Here is a 24,453-nt window from a genome sequence, read left to right as displayed (position 1 = left end):
GAAAGGCATATATTTCTTTCTTTTTAAGAAGAAACTCATATGCTTTTAGGAGAAGAAACAAAAAGTACAGGTTTGTTTCATCTTCCGGAAGAAGCTCTCCTTGGTCTTTATTTTTTTTCAACTTTATTTTCTGAATGTTTTTCTTAATATTCTGTTAATGCTATTGTTGTTCTTTGTTTTTATGTATCACTCTTCACCCACATTGATAAGTTTCTAAACCAAGCATACCATACCATACCATACACAGTCTATGTGGATAAAACATATTGTGCACCTATCAAGAATGAAGATGAAATGCCACTGCCAGGGCACATCTCATGAAGTGTAAAAAATATACAACTGTCGAAGTACACATTTATATGTCCTTCCCTGAAAGGAAAGGAAGGTTATTCTAGTAGTGATAGCACCTGGTGGTAAGTCAGTTACAAGAGATAGAGGGCATAAAACCAGCAATTTCACCAACAACCTGAAACGGCCTCAGAGAAGAACCAATTAAAATGGAAATATACACAAGCAAATAAAAAAGGATACCACTCACCAGCATCTGCAAAGGTACTTTGAGAGTGATATGGACACAAGGTTCCAGCCAGGAGTCCTTGTCACACGCTGATGGCCACACTGAAAAGGAAAAGGGCGAGAGAAAGGGAGAGGTGGAGGAATCAAATGATCATTGTCTAAATAGGAAGCAAGCGGTTCCAAAGGCTCCTTTGGGGGTCATCCTGTGCTTTGAGCCGCTGCTGGGATTTGGGCCTCGATACGCTGACAGCTTCGCCTTCGTCCTGTACTGGCTGAAAGGTCCACCGCCGCTGCATTCCTTGTCATCATGGTGAAAACATTTCAACAATTTTGGTTTGGACTCTCAAGTCTCAACCGTGTTGTTCACGGACAAAATATGGCATTGTCATGCACAACATTATGTGGGAATAAATATCCTTTTAGTCATGATTCTACCATGACGGTTTTTTTTTCTTTTCTCTCCACGCTGGTCACAGTTCTGTTATATATGCTTCCTGTCAGTTTGGAATCTCCACAAGAACTAGTTGTTGTGATACATTTGTTTCATGTTAACGCACAACGTGAATAAAACCACTTTGTATTTATCATTGTGAAACTTTGCAATGTTGTACACCTGGACCGACATCAGGTAATTGTTGTTCCTGCATGTCCTTATCGATAATAAACATCACTATCTCCTCTGGGATCTAAAAAAAAGGACGGGTCTTTTAGTGATATGCATGAGATTATTAACTTAGGGTAAAAATGTTCTCTCTCTGTGTGTGAAACACGGTAAACAGACATGAGCACCCACCACAAGAGATATATAATCAGCGTTCATTTATGGAAACTATTTTTAGCAACAGAGGTCTTTTTTTCAAGGCGGCTCAACCAAAATCCGTATCTAAAAGTGGTTTTCAAAACGATTCACCTTTACAAATTCATTTGCAGCATCCGCCTCTAAAAATACCCCGATCTTTAGAGCAGATTCTAAATCCAGCCGTCTATAAAAATGGATTTTAGAGCTTGTGACCTAGAGATATTTTAGAGACTGGTGAACTTTTAGAGCACTTTTGCCATTTTGCAAGCAAAGGAGCAATTCTGGGGTTTTGTATGCAGATGCAGTTTTGTATGAAGCAAACATTCTCCGATGTGCCATTTGAGTGTCTTTTGCCTGTTGGAAGTCTTTTGCCACCTGAATGTTCAGTTGTGTATATCAAACATATGGCTCAAATTGAGAGCACTCTTGATGTTTAGTCTTTTGCAAGTATGTGTGAATGCCATTGAGAGGTCACAAATTGAAACAATCATATGTGACTCAAATTGAGAGCTCAGCTCACAAGGGACAGGTAAACGTCTCCCCATCTTCATATATCAAACTGACATTCTTTTAGCATGTATTTGAAGTATCTCTTTTGCTATAGAGAGCTTACAAATTGACATAATAATCACAAACATTGAAGTCTTGAACTGATGCAACAATCAAACTCGGAAATTGATAGATATTCCTTCAGTATACTCAATGGAGCCACAACCTCAATCCACACATCAATTTACAACAATTGAACACTCTACTCTGAAGCTAGGCTTCTCACGCAGCACTTCTTCCCTCCTCCACATGGTTGTGTGCAGTGGCCGTCGTCCTGTGGTGTTGTGGGCTTGGCAGGAAGGGTTCCCCTCCTGCTCTGGTCTACCGAAAGCCATGAAGCCGCTGTCCACGGCGTAGAGGCAGTAGAGCTCGATCCTTGAGAGGATGGGGCAGTAGCAATACCGCGCTGGGGAAGACGGGGGAATGAGGGATGAGGAGGACGGAGGCAGAGAGCGCTTGCTAGTGCATCTGCTCGCTCGCTCCGGTGCCGAGGGAGACGGCGAAGTACCAGCGGCGAGCGGAGATTCGACGAGCCGCCGACGGCGTCGGAGGAACCGGCGAACCGTGACTGCTGAGAGAGAGAGGAGAGCCTCCTCGTTATTGGTTTCTCGTCGCTTGGGTTGGGTTGGGTTGGGTTGGGCCGCATCGCCACTATTGGTTGGGCCGCATCCGCCAGGGGCCGGCGGCCGAGGAACGGCAACAGGACGCCTGCAGCCGGCAGGCAGTCGTCACACGCCAGGGACCGGCGGCCACACGAACCTCGAGCTCGCCGTGGATCCGATCCGGGGGTGTGCACGACGCTGACGTTCGCCTATGATCTAGGCGACCTTCACCTCGGCGTCACCCGCCGCTTTCGGCAAAACTGAAGCTCGCCGCCGCCGACTGAATCCGCCGTGCTCCTCAGACCAAGGTAAGACGCATATACATCCGTCCATCCATCCTCAGATTCCTAGCTCTGTGTTTAGAAATAGCAGGTGCAGGCTTGCAGCCTGACGGTAGCTCAAGAATTTCATTTAGGCCCTGTTTAGTTACTCACCCAAAATTTTTTCATCCATCCCATCGAATCTTTGGACACATGTATGGAACATTAAATATAGATAAAAAAATAAACTAATTACACAGTTTGGTTGAAAATCACGAGACGAAGTTTTTAAACCTAGTTACTCCATGATTAGCCTTAAGTGCTACAGTAACCCACATGTGCTAATAATAGATTAATTATACTTAATAGATTTGTCTTGCAGTTTTCTGATGAGCTATGTAATTTATTTTTTTATTAGTTTTTAAAAACTCTTCCCGACATCCTTCCGACATATTCGATGTGACACCCAAAAAATTTTCATCCTCAAACTAAACAGGGCCTTACCCCGAATCTTCGCTTACACTGCGTTCAGACTGCTACAGGAATAGGAACTACCAACTAGATGTTAGATTGATCTCAGGCTCAGCCCAACGGCTGAGGCCTTTTCCCCTCTGGATCGCGTCCTGATCGGAGGCGCCTAACCGATCTATGGTTGGTGGGCCCCCGACGCGCTGCGCTATAAATATAGGAGTAGGGGGCTACAGGCACAACACGAAGTTCATCGTGCGCCGCCAAAACCCTACTCACATCCCCAGGCCATCCGATCGGCTCGTGCAGTGGCGTCGGGAAGCACCACCGCGCCGCCTCCGTCCTACTCCTTCCCCGCCGTCGTCGGTCAGTGTCGGTGGAGGCCCGAAGGACGATGGGATCTACTGCGTCACCACGTCAACTCCATCACCATGGATGCTTCCATATCTGCTCCCGCCAACAACGGTCGAAACCCTAAATTCCCATATCTATGTGTCTCTCTATTTTTACTCTGTTGTACTAGATCTACTACATGTATATGTGTTACTGTTCTTATCACTTTGTACCTCGGATACCCATTCATTCTACTAGTAGTAGATCTGTTAGACCTATCATCTCCAACGGAGCACGGAGGAACGCACATTGCGATGATTACCTACGTGCTGAACAGAATTGGGCAACCTTAGACAGCAACTGGCTATAAACGTGATGATTTCGTTAGCAATATGGCTTCAAGTAGTTAGGGGGCGCTGGCAGTGCTTGAGGGCTCCTCGCCCACTTCGGCTAGGCGTTTGTAACTTTTAACCTTTCTTCCATTTAATGAAATACGAGCTCATAGCTCGATAGAGAAAAAAAAAGCAATGCAGAAAAGATACAATTTCTTATTTCGGGAAAACTTCCCTGCTAAAAACAAGTACGTTCACTACTTCAGTGTTCATATTCAAATGTGTTGATTAGAAGATGTTTTTGTTCCATATAAAGTTTAATTCCATCCTCATTTCTTTGTATACGCAAAAACTTTAAAAAAATGATTAAGAGATTTAAGGACCCAAATGCCATTGAAGAAACGAAGAGCCATGTCACATGGATTGATTTTTACAACTGTTTAACAATCAGATAATTTGCAGTTTGACCATCCAGTTAGATGTAGCAGGCTTTTATCATTCAGTTTGGTGTTTTATAGTTTTATTAAACTTTTACCAAAGTCTTGCATCATTTAGGACTTGTATCTCACCATGTCGAGTACTCACGGATAGCCCCGATCACCACTAGCAGTCAAGTAACCTCTTTATAGCTGATATTCTTTGTATATATATATCAATTAGAGCATCTCCAAGAGTTTGGCTAAAATTAGTAGCCAAAATCTAATGTTTAGCCATTTTGTAAAATAGAAAACTTCTTAAAAAAGAAGAGGTCCACAACAGCCTTGCTAGGAATAACAAACTTTCTATTTTACAAAACCAAATAGCATATCTGTTGGAGCCTATTTTTCTGCTATACAAATTCTAAAAAGCCTTCATAATAAGAATAGCAAAGCTGTTGGAGTTGCTCTTACTGTGAAGATATGTTTCTTCTCTTTTTTTCACAACTTTCTCGCTGCTAAGACTAATATCATGATGTGCGATCTTGTTGAGGCTCTAGATAGTGCTACATATAATTGACCGTGCAAGAGCACTTGTTTTGGCAAGTACACCCAAACATTAGGGATAGTTTATCCCTGTGCCTTGTTGATGGTCATGGCAAAGCTAAACTAAATGGAAAACTGCTTTCTCTTAAAATAGAAAAGAACATCTCATCACTAGACAAGCATAAGGGCATGCAAGGTAGAAAAAAATCCGCTTTCCGGCATTGCTGCCTCACTCGATGGTTTTTCTTTTGGAACCCAATAAGGCTAACCATTGCAAAGTCTTTCGCAAGGTTAATATTCCTAAGCAAAAGCTGATCTTCAGCTTTAACACATGTGGCAGTAGATCATTGGGTGTAAGGAATTCCTAAGAGTTGTAGTTATGCCGATCGTCCATTACATAGCCGAAACTATAGTCACATCATATCATCCCTTTGGAAATGACCTACATATTCATGTTAATCATATCAACACAATCATCCTCAGCGTAAATAATACCGGTGATACAGTTTTTGTTTGACATATTTGCACTGAGCCTAGAGAACATGCAACCAATTAGTGTATCGAGAGCACTCTCTTTCCTTGTGTGGTTACCCATATGTCACGAGGAAGACAGATTTCACTCTCACCATTGGCCTCCATAGAGCCTCCACCGATGTGCAATGGGTATTCTACAATCCATGGGTCACTCTTTTGTCTTCATGCTATGCACTAGTTTGAGATCTCACATAGAATCCTAATGGTATGACTAACTGAACCCTCATCCTCTTCGAACTAGTCTTCCCACTAAATGATAGCTTAGGCCGGTCCATTATATCATGTAGGTTGTTATTTAGCACCTTGATAGCTTGCCTCCTTTCATGATAACCTCATTTAAAATAATGAGAGATGTCGTTGAAAGTAGCTTGGTAGTATCACTCTATTTCACGAAGTTGCAAAAGGCCTCATCGTCGACGATGATAGGAATTTTGAAGTGCGAGTGGGTGGTTCTCCCACCAGCTATTTTTCAGGCTGCAATATTAGACGTAACATTATAGAAGTGGTTGGAGCTATTTATAAATAGTTTGAGAGACATATTTTCTTTTGCAAAATTGATTTCTATATTTTAGAAGCGAGATTTTGGAAACCGCTAGAGGAACACAACAAATATGCTCCTAATATTTTTTAGCCACTTGGAAAAATCATTGATTTTCCTATTATTATTCTTGAGAACTAAGAACTATTGGCGATGCTCTAATAGACATCGAGAGCTCTTGTACTTGTAGCTAACTAAAACTTAGCTAAAATTAATTCTAACTTATCCAAACAGCAGCGCTAATAAACAGGCCAATTTTCAGAGCCTTTAAGGCTCTAATTTTTTAGCCAAGCCTCTAAGGCTCTAACTAATCGTGAGTCTAAGGCTCTAACTAATTGTTAGTCAATTAGCTGACCAACTTTAGCTAACTAAAACTAAATTTTTAGTCTCAACTAATAACTAACACTATCTTATCTAGACATACCTTTAGGAGCAAAGAATTGTCCAACTTAAAATGGGCATGCAAGCTTCATGAAAGAAATATCGAGACCTGCACTCCTTGTCCTGCCTTTGGGGAACCTTCCATATTTTTTTTTTTTAAAAAAGAAAAGGGCTGTGCGCGCTTCATGAATTAGAGCAAGAAGAACCTGAACCAACCATTTGTTCCCTCCAACAAAACATGTGGCTTGGAACATTTCATCATAAGAAAAAAGAAAGAAAGAAAGAAAGAAGAAGAAATCACATCAATCCTTTGTGAAAATGAAATGAAAGAAAGAAAAGGGAAAATCAGAGAGAGGGAGAAAGATACGCGCGAAAACCGTGAGCGGCTAGATTGGGGTCCCTCACTCACACATGGCGCGCGGCGATTAGAAGCCCCGGATTACACCTCATCGCCACCTTATCTCTCACCGCTCGCAGTCCCAATCCCCCGCCGCCATGTCACCACGCGCCGGCCGCGGCATGAGCATATACGCCTCCTCCCTGAGCTAGAGCTCGCTCCCGCCGCTGCCCCCAGTCCGTCCACCCCGTCGCCGCCACCAATGGCCGCCTCCGCCATGGAGCTCTCGCTCCTCAACCCCGCCGCGACGCACCGCCACCTTGGGGGCCTGCCCCTCGCGCGGCGCTCCGTGGTCCGGTTCCGCCGCGTGTCCGCCTCGGCCGCGGCCGCGGCGCCGCCCAAGTCGTCGGGCCCCAAGAAGCGGGGCAAGACGGAGATCCAGGAGACGCTGCTCACGCCGCGGTTCTACACCACCGACTTCGACGAGATGGAGCGCCTCTTCAACGCCGAGATCAACAAGCAGCTCAACCAGGCGGAGTTCGACGCGCTGCTGCAGGAGTTCAAGACGGACTACAACCAGACCCACTTCGTGCGCAACCCCGAGTTCAAGGCCGCCGCCGACAAGATGGAGGGCCCGCTCCGCCAGATCTTCGTCGAGTTCCTCGAGCGCTCCTGCACCGCCGAGTTCTCCGGATTCCTCCTCTACAAGGAGCTCGGCCGCAGGCTCAAGGTTCCTTCCCGCTTCTTTCTTTGCTTGCCTCGTGCATTTCCTCGACCACCTGGTGGGCGTGCGCTGATGCCCTGCTTTTCCTCTGCAGAAAACCAACCCGGTCGTGGCGGAGATCTTCTCGCTCATGTCCAGGGACGAGGCGCGCCATGCTGGGTACACACCTTATCTCTTTTCGTTCATCCTACACAACAATGCGTGCAATTAGTAGCCAACCCATGCATTCTTATATCTTATAAAGACTAGAAATGTAATTGTCTGTCTGTCTCATGAAAACTTATGCCGGTGCTGCTACCTCAATTTGACAAGGAATGTAGATATTCTAAGTTTGCTGCTGCCTCAATTTAAACCAGCGTGGTTACAATATGAGCATACAAAATACTCATTGTCAATGAAGTAGTCAGTAGTAGTAATAGTTAGGCCAACACATTTGAGGGTTGATTCCAGCAACTGTCCATAAGAATCCAGCCATGCATGTTATCCTTATGGTGTCCAATTTGAGGCTATAGGAGGCATGGAGAAATTCTGCTGAAAGTTTCTTCTGATTTGTGCTGTCTAGGTTCTTGAACAAGGGACTGTCTGACTTCAATTTGGCGCTGGACCTGGGGTTCCTGACCAAGGCTAGGAAGTACACCTTCTTCAAGCCCAAGTTCATCTTCTATGCCACCTACCTGTCTGAGAAGATCGGGTACTGGAGGTACATCACCATCTTCAGGCACCTCAAAGCGAACCCAGAGTATCAGGTGTACCCTATCTTCAAGTACTTCGAAAACTGGTGCCAGGACGAGAACAGGCACGGTGACTTCTTCTCTGCCCTGCTCAAGGCTCAGCCGCAGTTCCTCAATGACTGGAAGGCCAAGCTCTGGTCACGGTTCTTCTGCCTCTCGGTAATTTCGAGCTATTCTTTTGTTATATAGATCGATTAACTCCAAAGGTTTTCACTCCTGATAGTTGTGTTACATGACCTTTTGCAGGTGTATGTGACCATGTACCTGAATGACTGCCAACGCACTGCATTCTATGAGGGAATTGGTCTGGACACTAAAGAATTTGACATGCATGTGATCATTGAGGTATAAATGAGCTTATCATTTCATTTTTAACATGTTTGCTATATTTCATACGTTTTCTCTGAACAATGCTGGACATCGCAATAATGTCCTTATAAAATATTAGGAATTCACATAAAGCTTGTTGTAGTTCATCAATGTTTAGGAGAATCTATGAATTGCTTCTAGAAATGTTGGTGTGAATTAAGGCTGCTACTGACAATGTAAAAACGTGCATACCTGTGCAGACCAACCGCACAACAGCGAGGATCTTCCCTGCTGTTCTGGATGTAGAGAACCCTGAATTCAAGAGGAAGCTTGACAGGATGGTTGTGATCAACCAGAAGATCATTGCCATCGGAGAATCTGACGACATTCCCCTAGTGAAGAACCTGAAGAGGATTCCTCTCATTGCCGCTCTGGTGTCTGAGATCATTGCCGCATACCTCATGCCCCCCATCGAGTCTGGCTCAGTTGATTTTGCTGAATTTGAGCCCCAGCTTGTTTACTGATTCTGTAGAAAGATTTCTCTCCGAATTATTCCCGAAAGACAAGTTGGTGCTTTCCCCTAAGGGGCCTGAATGGTGAAAACGCTGGACGGTTAGAGGATCTGCATCTTCTTGTGTTCGTCTGTAAAATACTGAGACTTTGGCAACATAAAGCTTGGCAAGTTTTTGTTGTGTGGCATCTCCATGTAAGTGACAGTGAACTGCATCAGAAGCAATAGCATCAGAAGCGACCGTTCCAGTTTTCCAACAGAAGGGAACGTCCGAAGTTGTTGTACTGCTAATGAAGCAAAAGCATTCAGACCTTTATATGATCAATCACATATGGCCTCAGAGCAGTTACTTAACCATGGAACGTCGAACTAGCATGATGAATGTATCAAGCACATTTGGTTGATTGTGTAACACTAGAAAACCATTTAACAGCGTTTGGAGGCTGTACCATGTGAATTTACATATCTCCTTTTATTTTAGCAATGTCATGCATCATAAGTGACAATTATCTATAAGCATTTGTAAGAAAATCGTGGTAGAAGATTGTCGATACTAACCGGTCCACTCTCTTATCTCCTTTCATCATAATCATACTCTAAGATTTAATTGGAAACTCTACCATTCGCTTTATTGTTAAATCACACATAAAAAAAAAACTGGTTAAAAGCATATGTTTAATGTAACAAAACTGAATTGATATACATGATAAGAGTGTCTGTCCAATGGCACTTATATATTGCTTTTGAGGCTATAGTCACCATTTCTTGCAACTTTTTGGTATATATAAGAGATATATATGGCCCTATTAGACAATGCTCTAGCCTTGAAATCTATGTCAGATTAATTTTTGTAAAATAACAATAAAATGATTAAGGCTTATGTGTGTTAGACTAAAATAATGCAAAAATTGCTCAATGAAATGCCTTTAATATTGCGCCCATGGAACCAGTTCCAAAAGTTTGTAGAAATTACAAAATTAGGATGAATAATTCTAAAAAAAACTGAGATTGAGTATGCCAAGCATCCCTGTCAGGCCTTGTTTGGTTGTATGAGACTGATTTCTGGTTGACCGTTTGTTCACTAATTTCTATAACATCGGAACCGTTCCTCGCACGGAACGACCTGTTCCAGGGTAACCGAATGGAGCCTGAAGGGAAAAGGAAGTCAACACTCTTTTGTTAGCTAGTGAGTTCATATTGTAATTCTATTATGATACGGTACCTTCAATAAAGAAAACACCAACAGGCAACAATCAAAGTGCATTTTCTAAATTGTGAGAGTTAACGAGAGATATCTAGATTTGGAGGAAAAAAAGAGGAAGGGATAGATGATGTGTGAAGAAAAAAAATCAAGACACGCCAAATTTATTGACCTCTTCGTCTCCAACTGAAACATCAACTTCGACAAGCTCTAGACTAGTGTTATGATTAAAATTTGAAGTTATGACATGGGAAGAAGGTTTTGTGGCTGCTAAGGCCCTCCACAACGGATATGGTTGAACCCAGATAAATGGGTCCCACGTATGATGAAGGGGATCACTTCATGTTGCAATGAAAGGCATCACTAGTGTGTCCAACATGTTCAGCCTCTTCTCTCCGGGGCTCAGTACTGCGCGTCTCTCTTTTCTCTTCCTACCATCGTGCAAACATATCTATAACTCTTATAAAGCTAAACCCCACTAGATGAATTCTCTCTTCATGCAAGGTGTCCACATCATTCCCCACTAAATGACCCACTAAATATTTTATCTCTTCATGCAATATGTCCACATCATTCTCCACTAAGTCCATACCATTCTATATTAATTATAAAAAATAACCATGTCATCTATATCATGTGAAATACTTTAAATCTTTAATATATTCACCTACAAGTCATGTACATACATTAATTGTTTCATCACCAATTAATTCCTCTATAATGTAACCAAATATTAGTTTTTGTTTTATTAGCTTAGCAATTTTTTACTAGATCTAATACAATAAAATACATGCAAAGTCAAATTCATATGTGTACATATGTAATAGACTAAATACCGTGTAGTAGTGCTATGTATATAATGATTTATTTTTAAGAAAATCCCGCAGCAACGCGCGGGGAATTCACCTAGTATTCTATTAAGTTGAAACCGGAGCTTGAACTTGCTCTGCTCCCCATCTACTAGCAGTGGGTATCGGTACTTGCGGTGTAGGGAGTAGTGCTCCAAACCTTTTGCCTTTGTTTCAAGGGCTACTCCTAGAACACACATTGCATAAGGCCTAAAGGGAAGGTTAGGTGTTCCACAGCGTGTCACTTGAGTGATGCTAAAAATGGAAGAGGAAGTTTGGACATTGCGCAATACACTGCACGAGGAGATGACAACTTCTAGTGGTGACAAAAAAATATGGAAGCGGGGCAAGTAGTATATCTTTTCATAAATATCATAGGGTTAACCGAAGGGAATAACATAGAGAACAAGATAAAATCTAGTATCCGACCTTCATGAGGAATTCCAATTAATAGAGAAGGCTTTCTTCTGAGTCCCCGGCCATGCCACCTTGTAAATATGTGTTATATCGGCATGAGCTTGTCTAATCAATAACTTTTTTTTTTTACATTCCAACACATATTCTTTTTGTACATGCATGATAGAACCTGAGTACGTCCGTCCTATTTAAGCTAGCATAAATACTATTTTATTATTACTTTCTCTGTCCCAAAAAACTTTAATTTTTAGAGTTGTCTTAAGTAAAACTTTTTAAACTTTGACCAATTTTTGAGAAAAACATATTAAGATTTATAATACCAAATTAGTACCATTAGATTTATCATAGAATATATTTTCATAAGATACTCATTTTATGTCATAGATGATTCTTTCTATAAAGTTGGTCAAACTTAAAAAATTTTGTCAGACACAGATTCTAAGAATTAAAGCTTTTAGAGACAGAAGAAATACATGTATTATTTGAGGTAGCACACAAGAGATAGCTATGGTTTCTTTTACTCTATTCACTGCAGCCACTAAGTACTCGATGTCTAATACTGTTTATAGGACATACTTTTTTATGGCATCACTCGTCCATTGTGGAGGACCTTATGCTGTCTCCAACAGGTAATCTTTTAAGAGACCCAAATCCAAAATGAGTCTTCAACACAATACTTATAGCCTCCAATAGAGTATACTTATATAATCTATTTTGGGTATCAGGAGAGGTATGACACAAATATAAGTATCTTCTCTTCTCAAGACCTATTTGCAGGAAGAGTTATTTTTTTTAGCCTTGTTGTTGGAGAAGACTAGGTATGAATTGCATGTACCTAAATTTATTTAGAATGAGTCGTTGGAGACAGTTTTAGGGAGGCTACAAGCACGGGTGATGACACGTGACATGCGAGATGATGAGAGAGGAACAACGTGCTGGTGAACGAAGGATGCATGATGGTATTTGCAGCGCTATCGGTGGTGTAGAAGGAGGTGATGAGGGAGGTACTTGCTAGCAAAAGTAAGCAGACCACATAGTGATGCAAGATCCAAGATGGGTGGAGGAAGTCAAAGAAAGCAAGATGCTATTTTTGTAATGTATAATATAAACAAGTTAGCACAAAAGATGTACTCCATCCGTCCCAAAAAGAGTGTCGTTTTAGGTTTTCGTGCCACAAGTTTGACTCAATTTGTAGAAAATACGTGCAATATTTTTATCTCTAAATAAATTTGTTAAAAAATTAGACTTAAAGATCTTTGCAATGATACTAATTATGTACTATAAATATTAATATTTTTTTATTATGTATTTAATTAAATTTATTTCTCGGAAAGCGCAAACAACATTTATTTTAGGACGAAGAGAGTAGGCTACTAGGGTGCCCAAAATGTGGGTGTCTCCTCTTTCTCTACGCTTAAAAAGATTGTCGTTTACTTGATGATATCAATTCTTGTTTTTTGCTCATTCGTCCGATACAAATGATCCTTCACTTGTCGCTTACATATCCACTAGTGAAGGGCGCGCGCCATCGCGCGCATGAGCAGCTATATGAAAAATTATAAATATGGAGAAAGTGCGTGGATGTTCAAAATACAGATTATGGGATTATTTGCAATTCAATTTGATGTTCAAACTGAGTAATTCATAAGGAGATGTATACATTGATACTATTTATAAGATACATATATAATTCGTGTGGTAAATCATGAAGGTGGAGGAATATTATACAGGCATATAACATGAGTTCAAGCTAGACATCCTTAAATAAGTCAACACAATCGATGCTGATGCATGGATTGATATATATGTGCTCGTAGCGTGTTGCCCTTCCAATGTTTCAGTGCATATCAATGGTTGTTTCTGATCATTTCAGAACTGCAAGAATTGGAGTAATCCACGATATAATGGGAGGTCAACATATGAAAGCAATGAGAATAATGCATGTCAGGTACCTTGAAAAAGGAGGTCAAAAGCCCCTAAATAAGAATATGAAAAAGAAGCATATAGAAACAATAAGGTGGGCAGAGAAGGTAACCTTGAACAGCACAATACAATAAGGATAATGAGTAAACAAAGTCCCTATCTTTGGAGAGCTATAATTGGTGTAATTTAAAGAATTTGGAAAAGGAATATATGTGGATCATGGCATGAAGTGGCAATATGTGGATAGCACGATGTTCTAAGCCTCTAAGCGCATCAGGAAAATACAACATGAAGACATCAAAAGTACAGCCTGTGTAGTAATAAAGGCCACTCCATGGCAGATATAGTTACCTCAGGAACACACAATTTGACCGTGTTAAACAGTAAAGCATAGTGTGTGGAAATGAAATGTAAAATAATTTAATTTGAGTGATAAGGGCAAAGTATGGCATATATAATTTCAATGGAACACTAAGGAATCTCACCATTGTGACTACCCCAATGAGAGGTAACCTGTCGACAGCAGGAAGTCATCAGAGAAGCCTTTGAAGGAGCTTGAAATTGTTGGCATAGCATGATGATTCGTCAGATCCATCTATAGTGGTCAAAGTCATGGTGTATGGTAGCACTGCCAACTAAAATGCATAGAGCAAATATTTAGCTTAATATATATTTGGCTAGAACAATCCTAAGAACTAAGAATAGAATCTGTACATATGAGCGGCATTGCATCTATGAAAACTCTTTATCATGACTATGAAGTGGCATCAATAAATAGAGCAATGAATGATCCCCTCGAGTGGTCTTAGAGGGTGGTTTTGTCTACATAACCCCCCTAAGCTATCTAAGGTGGAATACTTCATCCCCCAAAGTATAAAACCGGATATTCTACCCCCTGAACTTTTAAAACCGGTCAAATAACCCCCTCGAGTGGTTTTAGAGGGTGGTTTTGTCTTTTTCTTTTTTTATTTATTTCCGCTGAATCTTTGAAAAATCATAATAAATCACAGAAAAATCATAAAATGAAAAATTCAATTTTGTTGGACTTCTGATGAGTAGATCTACACAATGAATATATAATATGGTATACTTTAGTACAAAGTTTTGGTTGTAGATTTAAATCTATGTTTTTCTATAATTAAAAAGAATAATTCATATATGTAGTTCCAATGGTTCAATTGTGGTAATTTTTTTATGGTGGACTCATTATTGTATGCTTGAACTATGGTAAAAGTTTGGTATCCATTGGATTAAGTAAAATTTAGTTATAGATTTATTTAGCTTTATTCTTGTTAAATCTATGCTTTATCTATAACTAAGTTATATGTGATCCAATGAGTATGAAATTTTTACCATAGTTCAAGTATACAATAGTGAGCCTACCATAAAAATTTTACCACAATTGGACCATAGGAACTACATATATGAATTATTCTAATTAATTACAGAAAAACATAGATTTAAAGCTATAGAAAAAACTTTGTACTAAAGTATATCATATTATATATTTACTATGTAGATCTACTCATCAGGAGTCCAACAAAATTGAATTTTTTATTTTATGATTTTTCTATGATTTATTATGATTTTTCAAAGATTCAGCGGAAATAAATAAAAAAGAAAAAGACAAAACCACCCTCTAAAACCACTCGAGGGGGTTATTTGACCGGTCTTGAAAGTTTAGGGGGTAGAATATCCAGTTTTATAGTTTGGAGAGTGAAGTATTCCACCTTATATAGTTTGGGGGTTATGTAGACTTTTTCCTAAAAATAATGGATCGCCAATAAGCACAGAAGCTAATTCATGAAAGCCTAAATGGTCTGTGTAGGAACTAAAATGGCATCTTCATTCTTAAAGCATCAAAATATCTTAACTCAGGCTGCATATGGGGGCTAAATATAAAATATCGTATGTCTAAATGGCCTATTGTAGGAAGAAAAAAGGCTAAAAACATACATAAAACATATTTTAATTAAAATCCTATATGTACGATATATATAACTTGAAATGTGTGGTGAGTACATGGCTTCTGCAACAACTAAAAAGTTAAGAAGACATGAACTCTCTGCGCCAAAACTGTCCTTACATGTATGCCACTATTATAGTGGTGACCCTGATTGGCCAGAATCATAAAGAACCATTCAAGTATTTCAAATTTGGAAGATGACAAATAGGTAGTGCTATACATTATGAGACAAGAAGGGTGGAAGCAATACTTGTTACAGGTATACCTAGGCCATCTCTGCCAACAATAGAGAAGAATATTCGCTTTAAGGTAATAATTCTAGCTGAACTGTGTGGCGCCAGTAATTACCATAAGCGGCTATTGTAAGTAGCCATTACACTAAAAGGCTACAAAAAAGAGGGATCATACATTAGTGTTATCCTGCAATGAATATGCTATTATCACACTGCAGTTGTATTAAAAAAAACTTTAGAATTAGGTTGTTGCTAAAAGCTCACAAAAAGAGAAAGCCTTAAATAGGTGGCATGTTTTTGCAATATATGTTTCATGGGAACGTTGAAAGGGTAGTATGTAGATGTATAGCTGTCACTAATAATTAGGTATCCATGAAGTCTAGAATACATCTAGCTAAGTGACATAAGTACTTGTAGGATCAAGTGTATTGACTAAGATAATTCTCTCGAACTGATATGTAGTACTCCCTCCATCCCAAATTGTAAGTCATTCGAAGAATCTTGGAGAATCAAACTTTTCTAAGTTTGACCGAATTTATATGATAAAATAATTATTATTATGATATCAACTAAATATCATTAAATTCTTTCTTAACTATATTTTCAAAGTATACTAACTTTACGTTACAATTCTTAGTATTTCTCTCTATAATTTTGGTCAAACGTAAAAATGTTTTGACTCTCCAAGATTCTTGGAATGACTTACAATTTGGGATGGAGGGAGTAATTAAGAATTCAGAATGTACCTTAACTTTTAATAAGTCTGAACATTGACATCAGATTATGGGCTGAATGTAATAGTATAATGGTCGTAAACCAAGCAAAGCAAGAAATATTTAATTTTTAATGTTGCTGTTGTCGCTATATGTATATGCATGGTTTTCTTAGCAATCTCTAAATTGGTAGCACCTTCTGCACAAAAGGAATTTTCACTCACCTACACACATAAATGTTGTCGAGTCAAATTGTTGAGAGCATAAAAGGAGTTTAGTTTTGCAAGAAGCATTGAAACTGTAAAAGCTTTATTGACTCAAAGCTTTACTGCTCCAGTTGTTGCACCAGCACCTAGTGTAACGTCAAAGCTTTACTGACTCAACTGGCTTTGTAAAGCCTGTGACGCTCTGCCATGTAGAACAAAAATCACCTGAAGCAGATAACTGATTGCCAAAAAAAAGCAACAATGACATTACACGTATAGCAGCAGGATACCCTATAGGTATTACCAGAAGAGCACTGGACAGCCCAAAGATTGACCTTCAGATGATCACCACCCTTCAGTAAAAAAAAGGACATTACAAATAAATGTAAGCATGTATAGAAATGAGAAACTAAAATCAGTCAAAGTAATCCAGCCCCTGTGAAAGTAAACATAAATGTGGGGAGATGATGCGATTATACCTTTCCTCAATTAAGAACAGAAATCCAATAAAAGATCATCCCTTCCTGAATCCACCGTGTCCTGCAGAGTCCTGACCGTTTCATAAACATATTGAACAGAGATTCAGCACCAACGCAATATCAGATCATAATCAGTAACCAAGGTTATTTGGCGCAACCCCCCCCCCCCCCCCAACACACACAAAAAAAGAAGACATTTTGTATAACACAGGATGTAGTCCAAAAAAAAAGAAATTGCACATAACATAGGAGGAACGATGTTCTCAGAACTAACATGACATTGACAACTTCTGAGGTGCTAAATCAATTTAGAGCAGTGGACAAATTTCAAAGTGACAAAAACAAAGATCACTGATCCAACTTGTTTGGAGGTGTTCCTGCTAAGAAACAGCTAATACATATTTACATAGGGACATGGTATTTGAGACACCAAATTATCACAAAGAATAGGAGGAACAATGTTCTCACCTAAAACTAACATGTCATTGACAACTTGCTCAGGTGCTAAATCAATTTAGAGTGGTGGATAAATCAAAGTGACAAAAAAAGATCGCTGATCTAATTTGTTTGGAGGTGATCCTGCTAAGAAACAATCAGAGCATATCTACATAAGGACGTGCTATTTGAAACATCAAATTATCACATAGAATAGAACTGCCACATACTAAACCGAATATCCCTGCGCAAATGATGCATGTCCTGAGCTCCAACAGCAGCACAATGACCAAGTTGAATCAACATGAACCCTAATTCAATAAAGAAGCAATTATTGTATATATGTAACCATAGAGCGAAAAAATGCCCACGCGTGGCAAAAGCGAGGAAAGCCAATGGAAGCAAGGACGGAGCAGCAGAAGCCGCTTTCATCCGAATCCGCTCCAAACAACGGCGGACACACGATCGAAGATCCAACAGCTGAAAATATTAGGAGTGACATGGACCAGGCTTCTCCAAGAGGAATCGGGAAGGTATTGTAAGGGAGAATTAAGGAGATTATAGAAGCACAAAAGACAGGTAGAGATAAAAGGCATGAATTCACCACATGCACGATTCGTGCAGTCTTCGTTCCGGCATAGCAATGCCAAATTTAAAAGATTTACTTTTATTTATCATAGTGCCTTGTAATTTGGAATGACATAAAGGTTTTACTCTCTGACTATGTGCAGGGATCCTCATTATTATTATTATGAGATAGCATTTGTTCGGAAAGATTTTGTGCAGCTGCTGGCACTGAATATTGCAAGGCTCTGAAAAACTACCAACACCAAAAACAAAAATCTTGGATCGAACCACCATTTAAATAAGTGATTAAATGGTTCACCTTTAAATTTCTGAACTGCATGTATATTTGATCCGTAGGGAGTACTGTCAATTGCATGCATATTGATCCATAGGCAATAGCACGTATAACAACTGAATTGAAACAACACTGAGATTAGTAAGCACAATACGTTGTAATTAGATCATATCAGAGATTGAAGAGGTAGGGTCTGGGTGCTCGGTTTCGAACAGCAGGAAGGGAAGAGAAAGGGTGGGCGTACCTGGAGGAAGAAACGCAGACTGACGCGGCGTCGAGGTGTGCCCATGGAGGGGCCGCCGCGCCTGCACAGCTGCGTGTGCTAGGGTTTCATCGAGCACATGTAACGCCCCGTGGCCCTCGCCCGTCGCCGGCGAGAACGTGAGCTGCGCAACGGAAGACAAACAGAAGGATATCGCGACGAGGACGCCGCCGGGCAAACCCCCGAGCTTGGCGTGTTCGTGTTGTCTGAATGGATGAGTCCTCCCCTGTTTTTGGGTTTAGCTTATTACAGAGTGGCCTTGGGCCCAAATACGCCTTCCGGCTTACAAAACGAAAACGTAAACTTCCTACACCCAAATGCGCCTTCGCTGGTTGTCAGCTGTAGCTGTCAAGCCGTTGTCGCCGTGACACCTCCCCCTCCTTGAGTTTCAGCTTGTCCCCAAGCTGGCGCCTTCGGAAACCTTTGCTTCAGAACGTTGTAATCTTCCCAGGTACAGATAGTGGCAGGCAGCTCCGTCCATGTGACTTTCACTTGTGTGATTGCAGCATTGCCCTTCTTGACTAGACGACGGTCCACAATTTGTTTTGGAACCGCTGAGGAGGCCTGCAAGTCAGTGAGGATTGTAAACTCATTCCTTTGAAGGTAATGTCTCCATTTCTCTACTGCCATTATGAGGGCTAGGAATTCCTTCTCATATATAGATATATCCTTGTTTCTGCCAGACAGTGCTTTACTCAAGTATGCTACAGGTCGACCATGTTGCATGAGGACAACCCCAACTCCATCTTGGCATGCATCTGTTTCTATGACAAATGGTTCTTGAAAGTTGGGTAAGGCTAGTACTGGTGTCTGTGTCATTGCCATTTTGACCTTGTCAAAAGCTAGCTGTGCTGTGGGTGACCACTGAAAAGCTTTGTGTTTGAGCAGGGAGTTGAGAGGTTTGGTGAGTAAGCCATAACCTTTGATAAATCTTCTGTAGTACCCAGTGAGGCCTAGGAAACCTCTCAGCTCTGTGATGGAAGTTGGTGCTGGCCACTATTGCATATCTTGAATTTTGCTAGGATCAGTGGAGACACCAGTTGATGATATAATATGTCCCAAATATGAGAGGCTGGGTTGAGCAAATGAACACTTGGACTCTTTCAAATAGAGCTGATGCTGTCTTAGGAGTTCAAATACTTCTTGTAGATGGACCAGGTGGTCATCCAGAGTAGGACTGTAGATGAGAATATCATCTAGGAACACCAACACAAATTTTCTCAGAAAAGGTTGCAGAATATGATTCATGAGACACTGAAAGGTGGCTGGAGCATTAGTCAGCCCAAATGGCATGACTTTGTACTGATAATGACCATGGTGTGTTTTGAAGGCTGTCTTGTATTCATCCTCAGGTTCCATTCTCACTTGGTGATAACCAGCCTTCATATCCAGTTTTGTGAAATATTTGGTACCAGCAAGTTCATCAAGAATTTCCTCAATCACTGGCATTGGAAATCTGTTTTTGATGGTGAGAGCATTGAGCTTTCTGTAGTCGACAGAGAGTCTCCAGGTGCCATCCTTCTTTTTCACCAGCAACACAGGGGATGCAAAAGGGCTTTTGCTGTGTGTGATAAATCCAGCTTGCAACAATTCCTGGACTTGTTGTTCAATCTCACTCTTATGGTGTGGTGAGTAATGATATGGTTTACTGTTGACAGGAACAGACCCAGGGTATAAAGGTATAGCATGGTCATGAATTCTATGAGGTGGTAATGTGGTGGGTGTTTGAAAGATGTCTTTGTATTGCAAGATGAGGTGTTGAATTTGTTCAGGTACCTCTGCAGTTGATTCCAATTGCTGGTTTTGCTCCAGTAGAACAAAGACCCACACATCATTGCCTTTAGCACACTTATGAGCTTTAGCAGCTGATATGGTGTTGACTTCCTTTGCTGGTGTATGAAGTCCTTGTAGGGTGATTGATCTCCCTTCCTCTGTGAAAGTCATGGTCCTTTGATCCCAGTCAAATGTCATTTGTGGATGTTTCTCCAACCAATCATAACCCAGAATGGCATCATAGGGTTGCATATCCAACACTATCATGTCACTGGTTAGTGTATGTCCCTGACAGTACCATTTCATGTTTTCTGCCATGCTGTCAGTGGTGATAGTGTGGCCATTTGCTAGCTTCACCTTCTTAGGTGGAGTAGGGACTAATGGTAGGTTTGTCATTGTTGCAAACTGTTTGCTGACAAAACTGTGGGAGCTACCACTGTCCAATAGTACTAGCATCACTTTGTCTTTGATTTTGGCCCTAAATTTGAGGCAGGAAATGTTTTCTCTTGTGGTGATAGCATTGATGGACAATTGACAAAACTGTTCATTTAATTCATCCTCTGTGGCCAGGGCATTGAGGACTTCATCAGGCAATTCCTTGTCAATGTCCAAATCATTTACTGCTAAAGTATTAACTTGGGCCTTGTTTCTGACTTTGCAGACAGCCATGTGTCCTAGGACAAACTTTTCCCCACAACTGTAACAGAGGTTATTAGCTTTTCTGTAGTATCTGAGTTGTCTGTCCTTCCATGAGATTGTAGGGTGCTGGCCTGTTTTCAGGTCCTGCTTTGGCTGGTTGAATTGTCTGTATGAACTTGCAGACTTGTTTTTACTTTTGGTCCTCTCTGCTTGTTGTTGCTGAATCTTAGCTAATGTAGCAGCTTTGATGACAGTTGGTGGCATTTGTGACTCTACTGGAACTCTGATGTCTTCCTTAAGGCCTTTGATGTATTGCTTGGTGAAGAACATCTCATCAAATCCAGCATGGTGCATGCTGACTCCATATTGAAGACTCTGAAATTGAGTAGTGTAATCTTCAACAATTGTAGTCTGCTTAAGATCCAGCAGTTGGTCCATGTAGGAGCTGTAATCTTCTGACCCAAACTGTTTTTCCACCTCATAACAAAAGTGATTCCAACTATTGAAAGAATTATTCTGCTTGAATGCTTGGTACCATCTTCCTGCATTTCCCTTCAAGTGCACTTTTGCTGCAGTTATCCACATGCCTTCAGGAATGTTGTACATGTCAAAGTAGTCCTTGCAGTCATCCAACCAGATTTTTGGGTCAGTTCCAAAGAAGTCAGGGAAATCCATTTTGGGCATGATATTCTTTGGCAGCCTTGGTTCCTGATGTTGGCCCTGCTGGTGGTAATCTTGTTTGCCAGACCCAGAAGCCTTGTGGTCAGTCTTGATTGGCTTGAAGGATTTGCTCTTGTCTGGCTGTTGCTGACCTGCAAAAGGGTTTTCAAAACCCTGCTCTTGGCCAAACAGGATAGAATCCATATCATCATCATCAAATACTGGACCAGTATCAAAGGTTGGGGGAGCTTCCTCCATTGGTGCCTTGTCAGGTTTTCCCAATGTAGCTCTGGCAATAGCAATTGCATTTGCTTCCACTGTACGAGCAATTTTGTGTTGTTCCTCAGTATAGGAATCCATTGCTTGATCCCTGAGGTCCATCTGCGCTTTCATCTGACTTTGTACATGTAACACTCTCGTGTTAAGCGAACTAAAACATGACATGTCATCATGAGCATTGCATCATAAATTCGTTAAGCACACACTAATGCATTAACTTAAAATAAGTTTAAATTGGATGAATGTGTTTAGGAAGTAAAGTGTGTTTATTTTATGTATGGATGTTTGTTTTGGAGTTTAAAAACCTTGGGTGAAAGTTTTTCTGAAAGGCTTAAGGGGGGAAACCCTAGTTTTCAAAACCCTAGATTTGTCCTCTTTTGTGTAAATCAAAAACCAAGCAAAATTTGAAGTTAAGTTCAAAAGCAAAGTTGTAGATCTTGTCAAGATGTACAACTTTGGTGTTTTGAGTTTTTGGAGTTTCCATACAAAATTCAAAGTAATTTTGAAAATACAGATTTCCGGAAAGTGTCCCCTTTTCAAACTTAAATCTCCAATTCAAAATCTGTTTGGAATTTTGAAAATTGGTCAACATGAAAGTTGTAGGGCTTGAATAGTTGAACAACTTTCATGTTGGAAGTTTTTCAAGTTGTTATGCAAAATCAAAAGTAATTTTAGAAATTCTGTTTTGCCCCAATTCAAAAATTTGGAATTTCTTTGAACTGAGTTTGAATATTAAAACTGTTTGGCTCAAATTCATCCCTTTCCATTTGAAATCAGCTTGGGACACCTAAATATGTTTTGTAGCTCACAAAATTTTGCACAAGTTTCTTTTTGGTAAAAATTTGACTTCAGTTCACTTTTTGGTCGAAATTTTGCAAAACAGACAAAAGGAGGGGGATATGGTTGGCTACAGTGGCCGATGTGGACCTCGGCGCCCTGTCCATTGCGGTCGCCGCCCGTGCATCGCCGCCTGCGTGCGTGAGGGCACGCAGCTGCTTGGCTGCCTGTGTCGCCAGGCGACGTGGAAGCCGGCCGTTGCCTCCATTCGCGCTGTAAGCCGCGTCACCGGTCGACGCGTCTCCGTTTACCTCCGAGGGCGCCGATAAGTGACAACCGTGCCACCGCGAAATTCGCCGTCGGCACGCCCTTCCCATCTCCCCAGTGTACCGTGTCCGCTTCGCCCACGTCCTAGCTACTTCCTGGATCCCTCACCCCGCGCTCTAACCCCTTGAAGCTCTCAGTCGAGCCTTTCTTCCTCAGCTCCGGCCATCTTCCGTCGCGAGTACCTCACCGCGGCTAGGCCTGCTCCGAGCTCCTCTACCGCCGTCGTTTGCTTCGCTGAAGTCGCGGTGAGCCACCGATTCTTATGCGCCATCCTTTTCGCGTTCTTCTTGCTCGACGTGGCTGGCGTTGGCTCGGCCGAGGTGGCCGTCCGCCGCGTCCGTGGCCGTGGAAGCTAGACTAGGGGAGAGCGAGTGTTTAGGGGGTCCAGAGGTGCGCCTTGATGTGGGGAACGCGACCAGCGAGTCGCGAAGGACGATGATGGCGCGGTTGGCTCGGTCGCGCCGTCGAATCGGCCGGCGGGAGCTTGAAGGCGAAGCTGACAGCGGGGGCCCGCTGTCAGCGACGTCCTGAGGGGGGGGCGAAGGCGCCGGCGCGCGCAGTGTTCGCGCAGGCCGATCTGGGAGTGGGCTGGTCTGCGGCCCATTTTCTGGCTGTCCACTGTGCAGTTCTTTTTCTTTTTCTTTTTGTGCAGTTTATGATATATGTTTGAAATTGTGTAATAAATTAATTGCTGGTCCAAAAATGATGAAAATTTTTGTGTAAGTTACATAAATTTGTTAGAACACAGGAAAAATGTTAGACTTTATTTTATGGTAGTTTGCATGTATATTTAAATTGCCTCTATTTAATAATAAATAAACATTCCATGATTTTTAACAATTTATAGATTTATCCAAAAATCATGAAATTTAATATGTGAGCTTGTGTTACTGTTATTTAGCTTCATGATTAATTTCAGCTCTGTTTGATCAAGTATGCTCTGTTTCTTGATAAAGCTATTTAAAATGCTTATAAAAGAAATAGAAATAATTAATCCCTTTAGGATTTGGGTGATATTTTGGATTGTTTGACAACCATGGTTACTTAGCATGATATGCTCCCTGGTTATGGTTTATTTTCATATAAATAATCTTTATGGTATGATAGATTCACAACCTTGCTTAATGAAGATGATAAAATTTGCTTAGTAGTAATCTATGCTTTGTTCACTAAGTTAGTTTGTTTCTCTACCATGAAGGTAAGTTGTATTCGAGGTAGTTATGTTTGTTGTTATCATCCAAGAACATGTAACCTGTCTTTATCATATCATGAGCATCTCATTAATCATGCATATGCACTTTTACGTATAGAATACGCTCCGGAAGAATCTGATCCCCAGTGGGTTTCTTCCGAGTTTGTGGATCCTTCGAGTGTTGTTGAGTTGCCGAACTTCCCTTCCGGTCAAGGCAAGCCCCGAACATTAAACCCTATCCTTGTATTTTCATAAAGTTATTTATATCACTTGAGTTAATATGATGCATTAGGTGAATAGGAGTTGAGTGAATCCTATTTGCTGCATTATCTACCTTGATGATTTCAATATTAACCTTGCTACTTGCTTTATGAA

At 40.9% G+C, this 24,453-nt stretch overlaps 1 protein-coding gene and 1 long non-coding RNA gene across 6 annotated transcripts; one reads left to right on the top strand and one right to left on the bottom strand.

Moving 5' to 3' along the window:
- On the top strand, positions 6,769-9,370 carry LOC8074544 (magnesium-protoporphyrin IX monomethyl ester [oxidative] cyclase, chloroplastic). Its single transcript, XM_002457610.2, has 5 exons — positions 6,769-7,341; positions 7,430-7,494; positions 7,898-8,225; positions 8,313-8,411; positions 8,636-9,370. Exons 1-5 carry the CDS (start codon positions 6,874-6,876, stop codon positions 8,897-8,899), a joined length of 1,224 nt encoding a protein of 407 aa, XP_002457655.1. The 5' UTR covers positions 6,769-6,873; the 3' UTR covers positions 8,900-9,370.
- On the bottom strand, positions 13,674-18,265 carry LOC110434022. Of its 5 annotated transcripts, none has more exons than XR_002451465.1 (4): positions 18,194-18,256; positions 16,221-16,411; positions 15,507-15,627; positions 13,674-13,910 (listed from the first exon to the last, which is right to left on the bottom strand). It is a non-coding gene; the product is annotated as an uncharacterized LOC110434022 (long non-coding RNA). The 5 variants fall into 5 exon arrangements; XR_002451466.1 differs by lacking the exon at positions 18,194-18,256 and adding an exon at positions 16,505-16,519; XR_002451464.1 differs by lacking the exon at positions 16,221-16,411 and having other exon boundaries at positions 13,825-13,910; positions 18,194-18,265.

Source organism: Sorghum bicolor, chromosome 3 (assembly GCF_000003195.3).
Source record: "Sorghum bicolor cultivar BTx623 chromosome 3, Sorghum_bicolor_NCBIv3, whole genome shotgun sequence".
NCBI lineage: Eukaryota > Viridiplantae > Streptophyta > Magnoliopsida > Poales > Poaceae > Sorghum > Sorghum bicolor.
The sequence above is the reverse complement of the archived record's forward strand: the minus strand, read 5'-3'. Positions and strand labels throughout refer to the sequence as shown.

What these genes read in the sequence shown, in the direction of transcription:
- LOC8074544 (XM_002457610.2), top strand. Translation starts at nt 6,874, where the DNA reads ATGGCCGCCTCCGCCATGGAGCTCTCGCTCCTCAACCCCGCCGCGACG. An exon ending in AGCTCGGCCGCAGGCTCAAG is followed by an intron (nt 7,342 to 7,429) that starts GTTCCTTCCCGC and finishes TTTCCTCTGCAG; the next exon opens with AAAACCAACCCGGTCGTGGC. An exon ending in ACATGCATGTGATCATTGAG is followed by an intron (nt 8,412 to 8,635) that starts GTATAAATGAGC and finishes ATACCTGTGCAG; the next exon opens with ACCAACCGCACAACAGCGAG.